Source organism: Molothrus aeneus, chromosome 11 (genome assembly GCF_037042795.1).
Source record: "Molothrus aeneus isolate 106 chromosome 11, BPBGC_Maene_1.0, whole genome shotgun sequence".
Classification (NCBI taxonomy): Eukaryota; Metazoa; Chordata; class Aves; order Passeriformes; family Icteridae; genus Molothrus; species Molothrus aeneus.
The window spans coordinates 9,219,037-9,234,839 of record NC_089656.1 but is presented as its reverse complement, the minus strand read 5'-3'; the positions used below and the strand labels follow the sequence as shown (position 1 = coordinate 9,234,839).

At 41.3% G+C, this 15,803-nt stretch overlaps 1 protein-coding gene across 1 annotated transcript in view; it reads right to left on the bottom strand.

Annotated features, from left to right (window-relative positions):
* NKD1 (NKD inhibitor of WNT signaling pathway 1) overlaps positions 1 to 15,803 on the bottom strand; it is a 105,913-nt gene that overhangs the window by 24,013 nt on the left and 66,097 nt on the right. Inside the window, exon 4 of the mRNA XM_066557683.1 lies at positions 14,700 to 14,757. Coding sequence (XP_066413780.1) covers positions 14,700 to 14,757 — 58 coding nt within the window. The remainder of the gene's footprint in view (positions 1 to 14,699; positions 14,758 to 15,803) is intronic.

Sequence of the window (15,803 nt, the reverse complement as noted above, 5' to 3'; positions counted from 1 at the left end):
ATCTGTGCAAAAATACTTACTTACCTCCCTGCTCAGATAACAAGTCCTGACAAAAAGAACGTGCTATATAGACAAATACACAGAGAAACATACCCTTGTTGTGGGAATCCACAACTGGAGGGGGAAAAAAGAATATGTATTGCTTCTCATGGGAATAACCATATGCTCTCAAAAACAATGTTCCCTTACAGAATGTTTCATGAATTGAAATATTGCATATGTTTTCTTTATTATGTTCTTTTCTTGTTCATTATTAATGGTCTTGTATTCACTTCTATAACCTTAAGACACTATAAAAATGGGTCTGGACAATATTTGAAATTGGAAAGACAATAAAGGAAAAATATTAACTTGGAAAAATTGTGAAATACCATTCTTTCACGAAAAACAAACTGACTGGCTTAAGTGTATTAGCAGATGTTTCTCTCTACAATTGTTAATTACTACCACCCAATTGCTCATAATTGAAGTGGGGGAGGAAAAGAGTAAGAGAATGAGCACCAGTTTAAAGATATTAAGACTGATCCCAGAAGAATTAAGCCTTTTTTTCAGGGTTTGTTTTTTTGGATTTTTTTTTTCATTCCTAAGGAAAGGGGATAATAATTCAAAATGCTGCTTAGGAATCACCAAAATATCCCAGAAATGAGGTAAACTGATTGCTGTGCCCTGTGTATTGAATGAAGAATAGTAATCTTCAGGCATAAAAAATATCTTTCTCTTGCCTTCATCCTGCATCTGACAAGAAGGGAGAAAAAAGAAAACACCAAAATAGAGCTGCACTCAGGTGGAAAAATGAGTGTTTAAACTTTCACCCTCACTCAGGTGGCATGTCATTCCATGTTTCTCAAAGGCCCATTCCAGCAAAGGACCATGTGCTTTGTCAAATGATCTGCCTTCTCAAATAAGGACAGCTTCACTCTAATTTTCAGCCATACTTTGCATTTTAGTCAGATGGATTAAAAGTATCTTGAGACCAGAAGCAAAGGGTGCAACTCACGATCAATGTCCAGGCTACCAACTCCAAATTTTGCAGAGCAGTTAGGAGAACTCAGGCTAAACAGACAAACAACTTCTGAACCTCCTTGGAAGGACAGGTTTTCCTTTCCAAAAGGTATGTGATTGTTGCATCACCTTAACTCAAAAAGCAGAACTATGGGAGAAGCTGTGCAATTCCACAGTGGTGAATTATGACTGGACATTACCAGTGATGTTTTAACCCTATCTTAATGTCAGGGTCATTACTGAGAGAAACCAGAGTAAAGGTAAAATTGGAGAATTGACAAAAATGCCACCTATGAAAGTCAGCACCTGCCACACATGAAACCAAACCTTTGCAGTGTAATATTATTAGCCTTCCTCTCATTTTGGATAGAGTGGATTCCACAGCAATTCCTTAAAACTACTACCAGAAGAAAAGGGACAGAATTATCTGTACATGGGGAAAAGAACAAAAAACCACAACTACAACCTGAGACATATGGGGGAGTAGGATAAAAGTAAAATTTAAAAATTACATATTAAAACAAGGAGGGAAAGTCATAAATACTTCTAAAACAGTCGAATTGAACTTCAGCAGCAGTATTTGACTGGTGGGATTGAGCATCCAAGAGCTGGCCAAGCTCAGTAGTGAAATTCTATGGACATCAACAGGGTCAGGGTTTCCCTTCCAATTTACAGACCTAGCAGATGCAGCAGGACTTAGAGACTGTGAGAACCAAAGGGATAGAAAGAGAATTCATTTCATTGTTTTATCTGAGGTCTCTGATGTCTAAGTTATCTGCCAACATTTTTCTCATTGCAAACATAATAAACATTCATTCATAACTGACATTCCTCACTGACCGCACAACAACCGGAGCAATAACAACCATCTTTGAAAGTCTAAATTGAGGAGAAGTCCTTTAATTAACAATTACATTCACATTCAGATTTCACTTTTAAGTTCTCCTGGAGGCCATGGATTAGGAAACATCACCCCCATCATTAAGCACAATTTGCTTTATTCCACTGATTTGATTGAAATTTACCCCTGATGGAGATAACTTTGCTTGAGCAGAGGCCCTCTTCTCCAGTGGCAAATGAACACAGGGATAACGGGATCAGGGAGGAACATTCCTGTTCCACAGCCACCAGAACAAGCACATAGAAAAACAGGCTTGTCCTGGGGCAGTGCCAGAAGCATGCATTTAGCTTTCCCTGACTGAAAGCTGAAGCTGATGAATTAGACACACCCTCCAAAACAACAAAGATCAAGCTGCCTTCTCTGAAACTTACTGTAGGGAAATTAATTGTCCATTTTACGTCCAGTGGGACAAGTCAAAAGCAATTCAGAGGAAGCTGTACTAGCAGTGCCTCCTACCAATCTGGAATGGGTATTTCAACCTGAAAATATGGAGAGAACCCATGTTCTATTTCATGGTTTCTTCTTGACAGTCAGAACACAAATTAAAGATTCAACAGCAAACCATAGGGGAAAAGAAGTCACAATGTGACAAGACCTACTCACAGCACCTGACCAGGAGCAGACAGAGCAGAGGGGTAGTGACTCAGACCTTGTGACAGCTTGCAATAAAAAAGTACAAAAGAAAACCCAACCAAACCAAACCCCAACAAAAATAGACAACCAAAATATGTTTTAAATATTCAGGTATGGTTCTAACTGACAAGACACTACCAGGACAGTCAGGAATGACTAAACTGAAATTCACTCAGAAATTCAGAGAACAGTTTCTCTCCTGAATAAAATGTAGTCAAACTCACAGGTCTGTGCAACATCACCTTCCCTAAAGGTTCAATTCCTTTTGCCAATCCCAATAATTTGACATTTCTAAGTAGAAGTATTTCCAAACTTTGATGCAGATTCACAGGTTTCTTTCTGGGTCTGGCTTTTTTGGTTTGGTGGTTTAGGGTTTTTTTTTCCTATTATGTTTGGGAAAGAGGGGTGCATTTTTTTACTATTTCCTTACAAGAAAGGTTTTGTACTAAAGATGCAGATACAAAAGATAATATGGTTTCTCTCTGCTAGCCAGGGCGTAACTCATACATGCATAAACACTAAACCTAGATTTCCCACACTCTATCTGAAGTGAGTTTGCTAAAAGGAGGGAGTTTGCTGAATTTTGCCAGATTATGATTCCCTTTTCCAATTAGTTCCCCAACTGGCTGTATTTCATCAACAGAAACTGCCAGATTAAATGCCTTACTTGACCATCTTCACCCAAAACACTTTCATGTTCAGTTCTCAAGCTTCAAAATACCTTTTGGATGAAGATCAGACAGCACTAAACAGAATTACTAATTAATTAAGCAAAGTTAAATTTTAAACACTGTTTGTTGTGTTAGCCAAAAGCCTGAACAGAACAGTCCTCTTTTTTCCCTTCCTCATTGGAGATCAAAGAAGATAATTTCTCATTCCCCACCCCTAGTTTAAAAAAAAAAAAAAAAAAGAAGATGAAAGCAGGGAAGAATCTCCATAAGCTTTGGTCAGAATAGCTCAGGATGATACCTGTAGAAGCAAGATTTTTGTTTGATCAGTGGACATAACCAAACCCACATGAACAGAATGCAATCTGTTGTATCATTTAACTTGGTAAGTGTTCCTTAAGTGACAACTGTCAGTGTCATATAGACCACTTACCACTTTCTTACAGTGTTGTATGTCCCAGGGCCCTGAATGGGCCTCTGAGGTGCTCAATTCAGTTACTGAGCATGGGCAGATGGGGACATCAACTGATCACTTGTGACTTAAAACAAAAGAAAAACGATGTCTCTTCTCTAAAGCTGATTTTACACATATTTGATTGAAACGGTGATTTTAGTTAGAAACTGGTAACAATTTTGCTTTTTAAAAATCCATTCTCAGTGTAAGTCGAAGACATGCACATTCATATAGAATTTTCTATCTTAAATTTCCTTTGCCTTTGTCTCTTTGGATTTTTTCCCCCTGAGATTCACAAGGAAAGGAAAAGAAGAAAAGAATCCAGCCCCTACATAACCCTTTATTCAAATGAAGGCTGAGCAGGTAATGTTATTAATAATGCAGTCTTTGATATTAACTCGCTCCCATCTAACTTGGCTGTTCAATAAGAAAAATGTGTTTCCACCACCTTTGCTGTGATAACAGGGCCTCTAAAGGTGTCTGAACTGTAATTTTCAATTAATCAGAATTGCTTCCCATGAGGATGAATGTTACTCTGACCCTCACAGCACTAACCTGTTATACAGAGCAATGTTGTCGACCTACACTGTAACATTATTTTGGCTGTGATAAATTGTTACAGATCTGACAACTCTTTAATAGTTAATATTCAGTAGCAGATTCAGTGTTCCCATCCTCACAGCCATTCCCATATTACTCTGGGGTGTGGGGGGAGGAGAATGGAGACTGATCCACAACAAGAGGAAAGCATTATTGTGATTAATATTAGTAGTCCAGCACATACATGTGCACATATGTCTCTTTCCCTTTTCATATTTCTGCCTGGGTGAGGAATAGTACTGAGATAATACATCACATACTGCTAAACATGCAGAGACATAAATTTTGTCAAGGCTTGACCCAATCACCTGAAGTCTGAAGAGTACACAGGATCTCATCAGAGAAACAATTCCCACAGAGCAAAGGCAGGTGTCTGCTCACCATTGAGTCTAAGGACCTCAGCCAGAGATGGAAGCCCACATACTGCTCAAACACAGACAAGGAGATGGTTTGGAGCATGATTTGGAACACCCTTTCAGGAGGAGCCAGCCTTTCCTGTTGCTCCAGAGAGCCCATGTCTTTGCAACTCAAGATTCAGCTTCCTACTTTGAGCTACCCCTCTGGTGGAAGATCCTGTGATGTTCTCCTAGACACTGTCACTGTGAATTTACCTTCAAATGTAGCATCTTGGAATCTGGGCAGCAGTAAGCCTGTGCTAGAGGGGCTGGCAGCTGTCCCTGCAGGGCACAGGGCAGCTCCCAGGGATCCTGCAGGAGCACAGAGAGCAGATTGGTCTGAATCCCACTCTGCCAACCATGTCCTACTACACCTGGATGGCTCCACTCTCTTCAAAGGCTCCTTGAAATAGCAAAACAAGGGTCTGCAGCACCACACTTCAGCTTTATGCCTCCACATCCTTGGGATGGACTGTAACTCCCTCCTAAAAATATCTTTCATGTACAGAGTCCAGGGCTGCCTTGGCTTCCCCCAGCAACTCCCGTGCCAGCACGGAGCCCTGAGTGCAGCCCTGGCTGCCAGGCACAGAAATGCTCTCCACTCCTCCAGAGCCCTCTGAAAATTCCTTGGGTAGTGGCTCTTTTACTTCTGGATATTTCAGGCTACAATTACTATTCCTTTCCTCTCTTTCTGTTACCTTTACAGTTTTAAATCCTTTTTGGTACAAAGTTGAGAACTCTGGATGACGTATTTTATTGGTAAAAGGACCTGGATTGCTGGATCAGATTTATAAAGCAAGAAAAAACTGATTGCTGGTAGTTTTGGGTTGTTTTTTTTTTTGTAGACTGGGGGTTGGGACTTTCCATCTAACAAGAGCAGCTGGACTCCAAGCTCTTTCAAGAGCAGAAATGTTGCTTCAGGTTCATTTCCACAACCCCACAGTGCTGCATTTATTATTTGCTTTTACTCACAAACTAGTTGTGGTTACAAAAAAAAGCTTGTCTTCCAAACAAATGACATTTTATCTCTTGCTCCACAGGAGAATAAGGTTGACTGCTACTTGTGCTTTGAGGTTTGGATATGATTGAGATGAAACATCTGTTAAGAAAAAAGGTGTGGGGGGACTTTTTTCTGCTAAAAATATCATGCCTTTTTTTTTTCCACCAAACTTGAAACATGTGATGAAATTCAACTTTTAAAATATAACCCTGGAGCTACTTGAAACTATAAAAGTCTCCTCAGTATCTGAGGCAAGTCAGAATTTCCACTGTTCAAGCTGGGCTTTTATGAAGAGCAGACTTTAGAAAAACCTGTAATCTGTCTAGGTAACAAAGGGCACTTGTTCTGCCTGGTGAGGTAAAACTTTGGGTTTCTGTAGCTACTGCAGCAGAAGTGCAGTTGAAACACACAAAAGCACCCTGATACACACTTTGAATTTGGAACAGCAACTGGCAAAGCAACATGCTTGTCATGGAAATGGCCTCCACAGCTCTGCATCCACACACCCCAGTGTTCGCAAGGCTCAGAGCATTGCTGGGGCTAAACTTACCCAGCACGAGGCTCAGGCTCCTGTCTAACTTTGCATCCATCAGGCAGGCCATCTGTATGGAACAACTGCTCCTAAACTCAGTCCCAGAAATGCAAGAACCATTCAATCCTGTCATAATGTGTGTCCACACATGAGACACTCCAAGACATGAAATCCCTGCGGGCAGGAGAGAAGGGCTTTGACAGAATTACGCACAAGGCGTCTAAACAAAAACCTTCTGCAGAAAGCTACCAAACCCCAGCAAAGGCAGCACCCAAGCTCAGTTGCCTGGCTCTGCCATAGGTCAGTGAAACACAAGAAAATTTACAACATCAGGACTATTTGGGAGTTAGAGCAGGACACGTTGCCTATTAAATGCAGTGTTCAAGGTTTCTAAAAATGAGTGCAGTGTTTCATGTAAAGGCAAGGGATTTGAAACATATATGTTGTCTCCTGAAATATCAAAGGCCAAAACTTCTTTCAATTATAAGGGAAAAAAACTGGAATAATTCTAGGAACACCAGCATGAGAGTGTTATCTAGTCCAAAATCTTTGACTGGAAATATGCACTGGCTTCACATAGATTAAAAAAAAATAGAAAAAAAGAAAAGAAAAGAGAGAGTCACAAGAGAGTCAGAGAAGAATGGCATTTTGAATCACTTTTCAAAAATATGTTTAATAAAACCTCCATGAACTGTGGTCAAAGCTACAAGAAAAATAACTGGTAATAATCGTTGCTGGGAAATTAAAAGTAGAAAAGGACCTTTGTTCAAGTAGAATAAATGAAACCACTGGTATTCATCATGTTTCCAGAGAGATTGTTTTCGAACTCCTGACTTGTTCCCATATTTCATTCTTTGTTCTTGGTGGTGGATGTCCTGGGGCAAAGCTGAAGTACATTATTACACTGCTGCCATGTACAGTAATGCAGCTCTATCTGAGCCCACAGACAGGGGCTGCTCTCTGCCAGGTGCAGCCTCTCCCCAGGCACAGCTGAGGCAGGAGGGCAGGACAGCCCCAGGCAGGGCTGGGCAGGGTTTGCCAGCTGTGCCACAGCTGGAGCAGAGCTGTGCACAGCCTGCCTCACCCTGCACCGTGTGTGACAGTGCCCCAGCCCAGCCCACAGCACTGACACACCACGAGCCCCACAGCCCTGGCACCATTTCTCAGCCCTGCTGCAGGGAACCTTCCCTTGAGCTCCACTCACTGAGGGAGCAGCCTGCTGGGAGCTGACAGCCCAACATCCACCACAATGCCTTGCTCACCTCTGGGGTGCCAAAGCCAAACCCAAGAGCCCTCCTGCCTTCTATGAGATCTTCCTGAGCCTTTGGCCTTCTATTCTTCTGCTTCCCACACGCACCCTGATGGTCTGGCTCTCACATGCTGGGAAAGAAGCAGCTTGAGAGATCTGTAGATGTAGATTTACCAACAGGTGACCTTTTTTGCCTCCTACCAAAACTACTTCATGACTACCCCAGAGCTGAGAATAAAAGAATATTCTTATTGTTAATTGATTATTTTTTGAATGACTACTCAGGAAGAGCATTAGCTTCTCGACAGCAGAAGGAAAAGTTGCCAGTCTTAGGTAGATGGAAAGAACATGGAAAACCAATATTATTATAAATACTATGCACATAATATTATTTTAAAGCTTTCCATATTTAAGATATTCATTAAGGATCAACTCTTTGCTTTTTCTGAGGTGCTTGTTCACTTTCCTATTAACATTTGGCTTTCTTCAGCTATCATAAAGAATATAGACCACTTGTAAGTTTGGAAGGCTTTCTTGAGTAGTGTAGTTTGTAATTCTCTCTCTATCGTATCTTAAGGGACAGACATGGTTGCAAAAAATCCCAAGTTTCATTCTCAGCCTGCTCCTGAACCAAACATGCAACTTGCCTGTGTTCAATGTAACAACTTTCCAGCTCTGTAGAATGATCTGAACACTGAGATTAAAGCGAAACCACTACTTACAGCAGGTATGATCTTCCCAGCCTAATGCACAGGATTCTAACCCAGAACACTCTCAAACCATGGACAAAACACATCATCTATCACAGCCTGTTAGGCAGCACCAGTAGGAGCTGGTGGGTGTCAGCTAAAGAGAGTGACATGCTCCGTGCAGGGAACATGGGGAGGAGAGCACATGCTCTCCACACAGCAGCAGCTCAGTGAGGAGGAAAGCTCACCCTCTGAGGTGTCCTAACAGCCCACTTTTCACTGCCTTTCTGTGCTCTGCTTGCCAACATGGGTGGGAGCTGTTAGACACACTGTAAAGGTTCATTTGGAAACACCTGGAGACCACTAACTCATTACACACAGGCCATGGGCAACCCTTGGATGGCAACAGTCTTTCATCACTACTGACCTGGCTGCACTTGAAACAGCAGCTCCAGAAGTAAAAGCTTCTGATCCAAACACCAACCCCCCTCAACTGGAACAGCTAATGTTAAGAAACACTTGTACAATTTTATATTTTTTTAATTTTTTTTTAAAGCGCCTCATGCCGTAAGATTTTCCTCCCACTCATGGCAAGCAGCCTACCTGCTTCTTATAATTTCCTGGATCTGTGCACAACCACAGGAAAACTTCTGCTAATCCTACCAGTCTCATGTTCTTTGGTGACTTTTATTCTAACTGCCAAACTAAGCAGTTTTCTCTTGGCACTCTCCCCTGCTCCTTCCTCCCCACACCCCCACGTCCTTTGCTGCTCCTTCCAGCCCACAGTACCCAGCTTATCAGCTGCCAGCCTCAGCAGGGACCTGCTGCTTGTCACACACTGCTGGCTGCTGCCAGTGGGTCACCCCACGGCCAAAGACATTTTTCAGAGTTGTTCCATGTCATATTGAGTAGTAGGAAAGGATACAGCAGAAACCTGATGGGAGGTGAAAGAAATACAGCCAGTGAGCAAGCGATCAGCAGTCTGGGGTGATCACATAGCATGCACTCATGCACAGCAAAACTATGGTAAGTGCACAGGATTAGCAGCAAGTCCTTAAAACACAGAGTTCCCATGTAACATCCCAGAAGGCTGACCACAAGAGCACTTTAGAGGTAGAATTATTAACACTCTATTTGCAATGTCAGGGATAAATAGGTATTCTGTTTAAGAACCTGAGAGAGAAGGGACCATCATTTTCTGCAAAGCACCAAGACTGCATCAATGGTACTGTTCAGGTAATAACAGTGGTGCCAACATAAAGAAAATTTGCCTGTGTGCAAGATGCAATCTATGCCTTTTCTATAAATATACTGGAATGTCATGTATATAAAATAGAAAAAAATATATAAGCATTAGAAAAATAAGAACAATTATAATTGAAAGCATTAACTAGGGTGAGGAATGCCATTTGAAATAGCTGCCTTTTATTACCTATTCACAGCTCAGCTTAGAACAATACATTAATTTATTAGAGTTAAGAGATTAACAAAGTATGGTAAAACGTGTCTCCCAGGCAAGTAGAAGGTTAGCTAAAGCTAGCTAAAATGCTTGTTCAAGTTTTCATTTGCTGACAAGTTTATAAACAATTTGGGCCCAAGTACCATACCTTATCACCCTTCCTCTGAGCTGACAACCCAACAAATATTCTTCCAATTACTAACTTTAGAGAAAACTCCAGGGACTAAAGCCTTCACTGGAACTTTCCTGAATGGAGAGAGAGGAAAGGGAGTAATCTCACAGAGCAGCAGCCCCACTGCAGGGTGCACTGGGCAGGGATGCTCCCCCAAGCCTCCCCTGCTGCTGCAGCCCCAGCCAAGGGAAGCACCCCCTGGAAACCAACGTGCTCCCATCCCTGGGATGTCTGGGATCAGTGTGGAGGGGGAAGCACGTGCAGCTGGGGGGTGCAGGCAGGCTGTCAGAGCTGGGCATAAGATCAGCAGCCTTAAACCACCAGTTCACTCTTTGTTATTGGTCCCTTGTTTGCTTATCAGTTCTTATTAAAGTCAAAACTAACACAGCTCCTCATGCTAGAGCACTGCTAACCACACCTCAGCTCCCACTCAGCCACAGATGCTGGGAAGGAAGACGTGCAGGACAGACTGCACACACCAGCAAAATGTTGGAAAATATATAACAATGTTAAGAATATAATGAATAACTTTTTTGCTTTGCTGAATACAAAATGCTTTAATTGCAGGTTTAAAAATTACATAACGGCTTGTAAATATGTGAAAAATGCAACAAGTAGCTCTTTTACAGATCTGCTAGGTTTTTTTTTAAGCAACAACATGTGCTTTGAACTCTGTTGGAGGGCTTTCTAATATTAATGGGCAAGAAGATGACCTGAATAATTTGTCCTTTCTGGTACCAGAACAGAGAACATCTTACATCTAGGGCTTTAGATAAATCTGTCTCAGGAAACATACATAAAAAATTGGGTTTGCTTATTCAGGCCAAGCTCTGTCAGTACTTTCAGCAGGGCTTTGGATATCGTGTTCAGATAAGGCACCAGGAAGGCTTGGATCTTCTCCAGTCTTCTGTTGAGAGAATAATAATCAAGACATCACCCTTGGCTGACAAATGAAACAGGGAACAGATTGCTATCAGTGTAAGAGGCAGCTCCTCTGACAGCTACAGGACTAGATTGATCTCAAGAGATGCAAGATTTCTGATTAACAGAAATACTTAGGTCATACTTTTCAAGAGAACAGTGACATGAGAAATCACATTATTGCATAAATAGTTGGGACAATAGGTTAGGCATCAAGGGGAAGCTCAAGACTTCACTGTGAACTCCAAAAGGCAGCTGCATCCCAGAGGGCCACAAAGAGCTTGTCCTGGGACAAGAAGAAATCACCCCTTTATATAATCACTCTGCATCAGAGGACTGCATCAGGAGTTCCTTCCTGAGCTGAACTTTCTGAAGTTTTTAAATGCTCAAGTGATAAGACGGAGAAAACCCCAGTTCATTTCAGGAAGACACGGAGTGGTCAAGATAAGACAGCTCTCCTGGTCCACAAGTTTTAGCTGCAAAAATTTCTAAAAGGGTCCAGGGAAAGGAGGTGAAAAAAGTTCTGGAAAACAAATGCAGGACTCTAGAACAATTCCTTAGAAGCTTACTTATGCCTAGGAAAGTTGAGGAAGAACTGAGATATCATTATTGAGCACTCAAATAGCAGATGTCTTTCTGAACCACCTGCTTGTCTCCACGGCAGAAGAGTGACTTGCTGTTTGATCCTGCACTCAATTCCTGCCTGCCATTTTAGCCTCTCCACCAACACGAAATGGGAAATATCTCCTAATGTCTGTGCTAGTTTTTTGTGACTTCTTCCAGAGCCACCCCCAGCCATTCAGTTCTGATAATCCATTATTCTAGCTAGGGACCAGGAAGAGAAAATGGGAGGTCCTTTATATGTGAAGGGTGATGAAGCATCTCCTTCCTGTGCGGAAACTGGGGGACAAGGAAGTTTGAGCATAAGACATTCCCACACAGCCACAGCAGATTGCACAAGTACTCCAAGTCTGCCAAGTGGAAGGCTCTGAAATGCACTGGAAAATCACCTGGGATGCAAGATGCAAACAAATCCACTGAAGAATCTATATCCAGCATGCCCAATTGTTGTGTTATTAATGAAAGTGGAAGAAGGAAAACAGAGCAAGAGTAATATGAGACTGAAGTTTCCACTGGTGTCTCTTATCTAAGGAATCAGTCTCTCAACTGACCACATAAGAGAAACTCCAGAAATTTCAATTTAGCGACTTGCCCAGCAGCAGAATCAAAGGCAGGTGGTGGATGTAACAGACAATGCTGGTCAAACCGTTTCTCTCGGCACAGCACTCAATAACAGAGTTGCTGCTATTGAGTTCTAACCTCTTGTCATGCAGCAACATTGAGTCAACAATCCGCTCTCATGGCTTAATGCTTTTGATGTTTACTTTGTTCTTTGTATAGTTCAAAAGAAAGCACTAATGCACCAGTCCTCTTCCCAAATACAATCTTAATCCCAGAATCCCGAGCCTTTTGCTGTTGGCCAGTTAAGTCTGTTAAGACGAAAGGATTTGATCAAGCTTTACATAACAACACAGAAGTTAAATCCAGCAAAGAGAGTTCTTTTTATCTGTACTGCTCAGACAGCTAAGAGAGGGGGAAAAAAAGAGAGGGAAGGAAAAAAAGGTAATGAACTTGGCTATGTAAAACAAAATAAGGAATTCAATTATTTCTCTTATTGCCACTTTGCCTTTTTAGTGAGAGTCTTCTAAAGAACTCAGATTTATTCTCCAATGAAGTTCCTGAAAGAGAAGGCTCTAACGTTCCCCTAAACCAGAACTGTGGAACTTGCTGTGCTTTTTTTGCAAATCTGAGAAATGTTTCCTTTTCAGCCCTACCATGTATTTATAAAGACAGAATACAGTTCACTGGTGCATGGTATTTGGTAGAGCATGGCATTTGCCATTGTCCTCTCTGAGCTTAGTCTAACCAACCATTTCCTGGGTTACAGATCCCTGTCTCTGAAGCTCTTATCTCATGACACATGAGAATATATTCATGCGCACATGTGTTATACCAGTACATTTGTAAAGACCACAAGGAAGCAAAATAGAGGCAGGACAACTATTTTAGATGGAAAGATCAATCCATGTTCTAGAATATTAATCACATTTTCCCACAGAAACATTTCTATGCAGAGAAGAGGTACCACAGTTGCCATCTTGTACCTAAGAATCCAAGCTGTGCCCTAACAAAGATCTCAAATGCTGTTTCAGCTTCACTTTATCTAATACCACAATTTTGTGCTAGTACTAGCACAATCATTAAAGTATGATGCAAGTAAAAAGTTACACAAAAAGATGCTTTAACACAGTGATTGCTGTATTGTCTGATAATTGTAAGATTTTCAATATCTGAATGAAATAGGAAATGGTTAACACTGTCCCCAGCATGGAAAGCACAGCCTGGAGATCTGAGAGCAGAAGGGATGAGGAGCAAGCCTTGACAACTTGCATGCATTGCCTAAGCACAGGGTGGGAACAGTCCTCTTCCTCCCAGCTGGAAAGAAGCCACAAAACAGCTCTTCCATGGTGACAGCACACAAAGGATCGACCACTGCTGGTATTTAAATCTGGTCTTCACTACCCAGCTACCTCATAACAAAGGAGACTCATCAGAAGCAATCATGTGAAACTGCTGAAAGACTGAAATTACAGTTACCTAAAAGGCTTTACATTCTAATAAAAAGAATCTTGCTGCTGACTAGTTCAAAAATATTACATATTGAACATTATGTTTGCTATGCAAGATAATGCTACACAACAAAGAAAAATAATTAGAGGCAAGGAAAGATAGAATGAGACAAAGAAAATGAAATTATTCACCTTGCTGACATTTAATATCCTGTCTGAAGTAGTTTCTCCTATAATTCTAAAATTAAAATCCTACCCTATATCCTAGTAAGGGAAGATTGGAAAACTGTGGTGAAGTTAAATACAAAACCACTCAACAAACACTGTCTCCATCATGGCAAGTATAGTTTGCCTTTGTGATTAACAGTAGCTTACAAGCACCAGACAAAATTCCTGTTATGGCACATATGAGACATGCAGTTTTTGTAAACTACAGGGATGAGAGAAATTTATAATCCAAGACTCACAGTGCATTAACAGATGGCACAGGTAAGGAACTGGAAGGCAGACATTCTTAACAGAGAATCCCTCATGTTCTGGTTATATGAAAGCTTCTAATACCAGAAACACATGATTGGATTATAAAAGTATAGAAATTTCCAGATTAAGCTTGACATGGTTCATTCTTTAAATAAACTGGGCATACTGTTTCCACTAGTGTGTAATATAAATCCAGCACATAGCCCATGCAACCTCTTGTTATATTAGAGGGTTTCTGAAGTCTCATTTCCTTGAAAGGAATGAGCAACAAATTAATCTCCTGCATTCAGAGCCCCCACTTGTCCCTGAAGCTCAAGGTACCCTGGATGTGTTCCCTGGCAGAATGCAGCATCCACACTCCAGGTACCAATGTCCTTCCCAGCAAAACAGTGATTCCATCTCAACAGCCTGATCACAGAGGAGGAGATGAGATGGAAAGAGAAACTGTCTGAGACAATAATGATTCCATTCATATTCAAGAAAAATGTGTTGAGTAAGAGTCTCCAGTCATTACTAGGAATTAACGTGGGAGTTTCTAAGGCTGGTTTGTGTAAGCCAGAAGGGAGTGCAGTGTCCCACACAACCCAGAGCTAACAGTTTCACTCATCTGCCACCTCTGCCAGGGACAGTGACATCCATCACTCCTACCAATGTCAGGAGAAGTACCTGGAGAAAATGGTGAGACCCTGAATTAAAACACTTGGTCTCTGTGATTCAGCTGGGTGACTTTTTCCAACACAACTAGTAGTAGATACAGAAATAATACCCTACTTCCATCTTAACAGTTTTTTCAGGCAAATGACACATCAGTAGATCAAGAACTGCACTCTAAATATGCATTCTCACACTTATTTATTCACTAACTTATTCCAATACTCCTTTCTATTAACCAAAAAATGTTGTTCTTTAAATACCTTCTAGATGAAAGTGTTCATCACCAATAGTGTCTCTGTAGCCTTCCCCAGATAAATCCTGTTTAAAACAAAACAAAACAAATTAACTACAAATACACTACATAGAAAGTGTTGAGGTGTTAACAATATGCATTTATTATTGCCAGAATTAATTTATAACATGAATGAGAACACAGAAACGGTTTTCCAGGAAAGAAGTCAATCACCTTATTAGGGGTAGTCAATGCATTTGCTGCTATTTTACAATGCTCTGGACATACTTCTGGGCAAAAATTTGGTGAAGATGAATTGACTATACAGGGGAAAGAAAAAAATAGATCATATTTAAATAATTTTATAATGTAATATTTAGTCTTTCAATGTTCTTTCAATCAAGCAAGATTAAAAAACTCCAAATGGAAATGATAAAGGAGAAATAAGCCCTTCACTACCCACAGAGGAATGTCATCACTTGGTTCCACCAACAAACAGAAAACTTCCATATGCCAGAGGTCACCCAAGAAAAGCAGATAACACATTCTGACAAGCTGCCTGAGCCTTCACTTCTGAAATTAATGGAATTCTGTCAACCCCAGTATGTCTAGAACAATACAGAAGCAGATGCCATAGATATGCAGACAAACTTATCTCAGACCCAAAAAACATCTCTCCAGTGGTGCTGAAGCAGTTATTAAGGGCACCAGTGGAGCTAAACTCAGTTAAAAACACTCTGAAGAGCATTCTTACTCACTTCTTAACAAACCCTTCCAGCTCCATCACCCAGCCCAGCAAAACCACAAGCAATGGCAGCTCTCCTCATGTCCTGACTGCTCTCAGCCATTCCCAAGCTTTGGCAGCACCAGTGTCACTGACCTTACACTGCAGTCCAGCTCCCTGCATTCTCCCCAGACACCCTCTGCCTCTGATAAACTTATGGGGACAAAGAAGGATTTGGGCCTAAAAAACTGGCATGCTGCACTCACAGCCATTCCAGCTGCATCTGCAAAAACAGACCAGCAGCACAGAGCCAGAATTCTCAGCATCAACCTGTGGGATGGAAGTTGACCTTGGAGAGCTTTTAGCAGAAGATAAGGATAAGGGAGTAACCTGTGAAAATTAATGTCT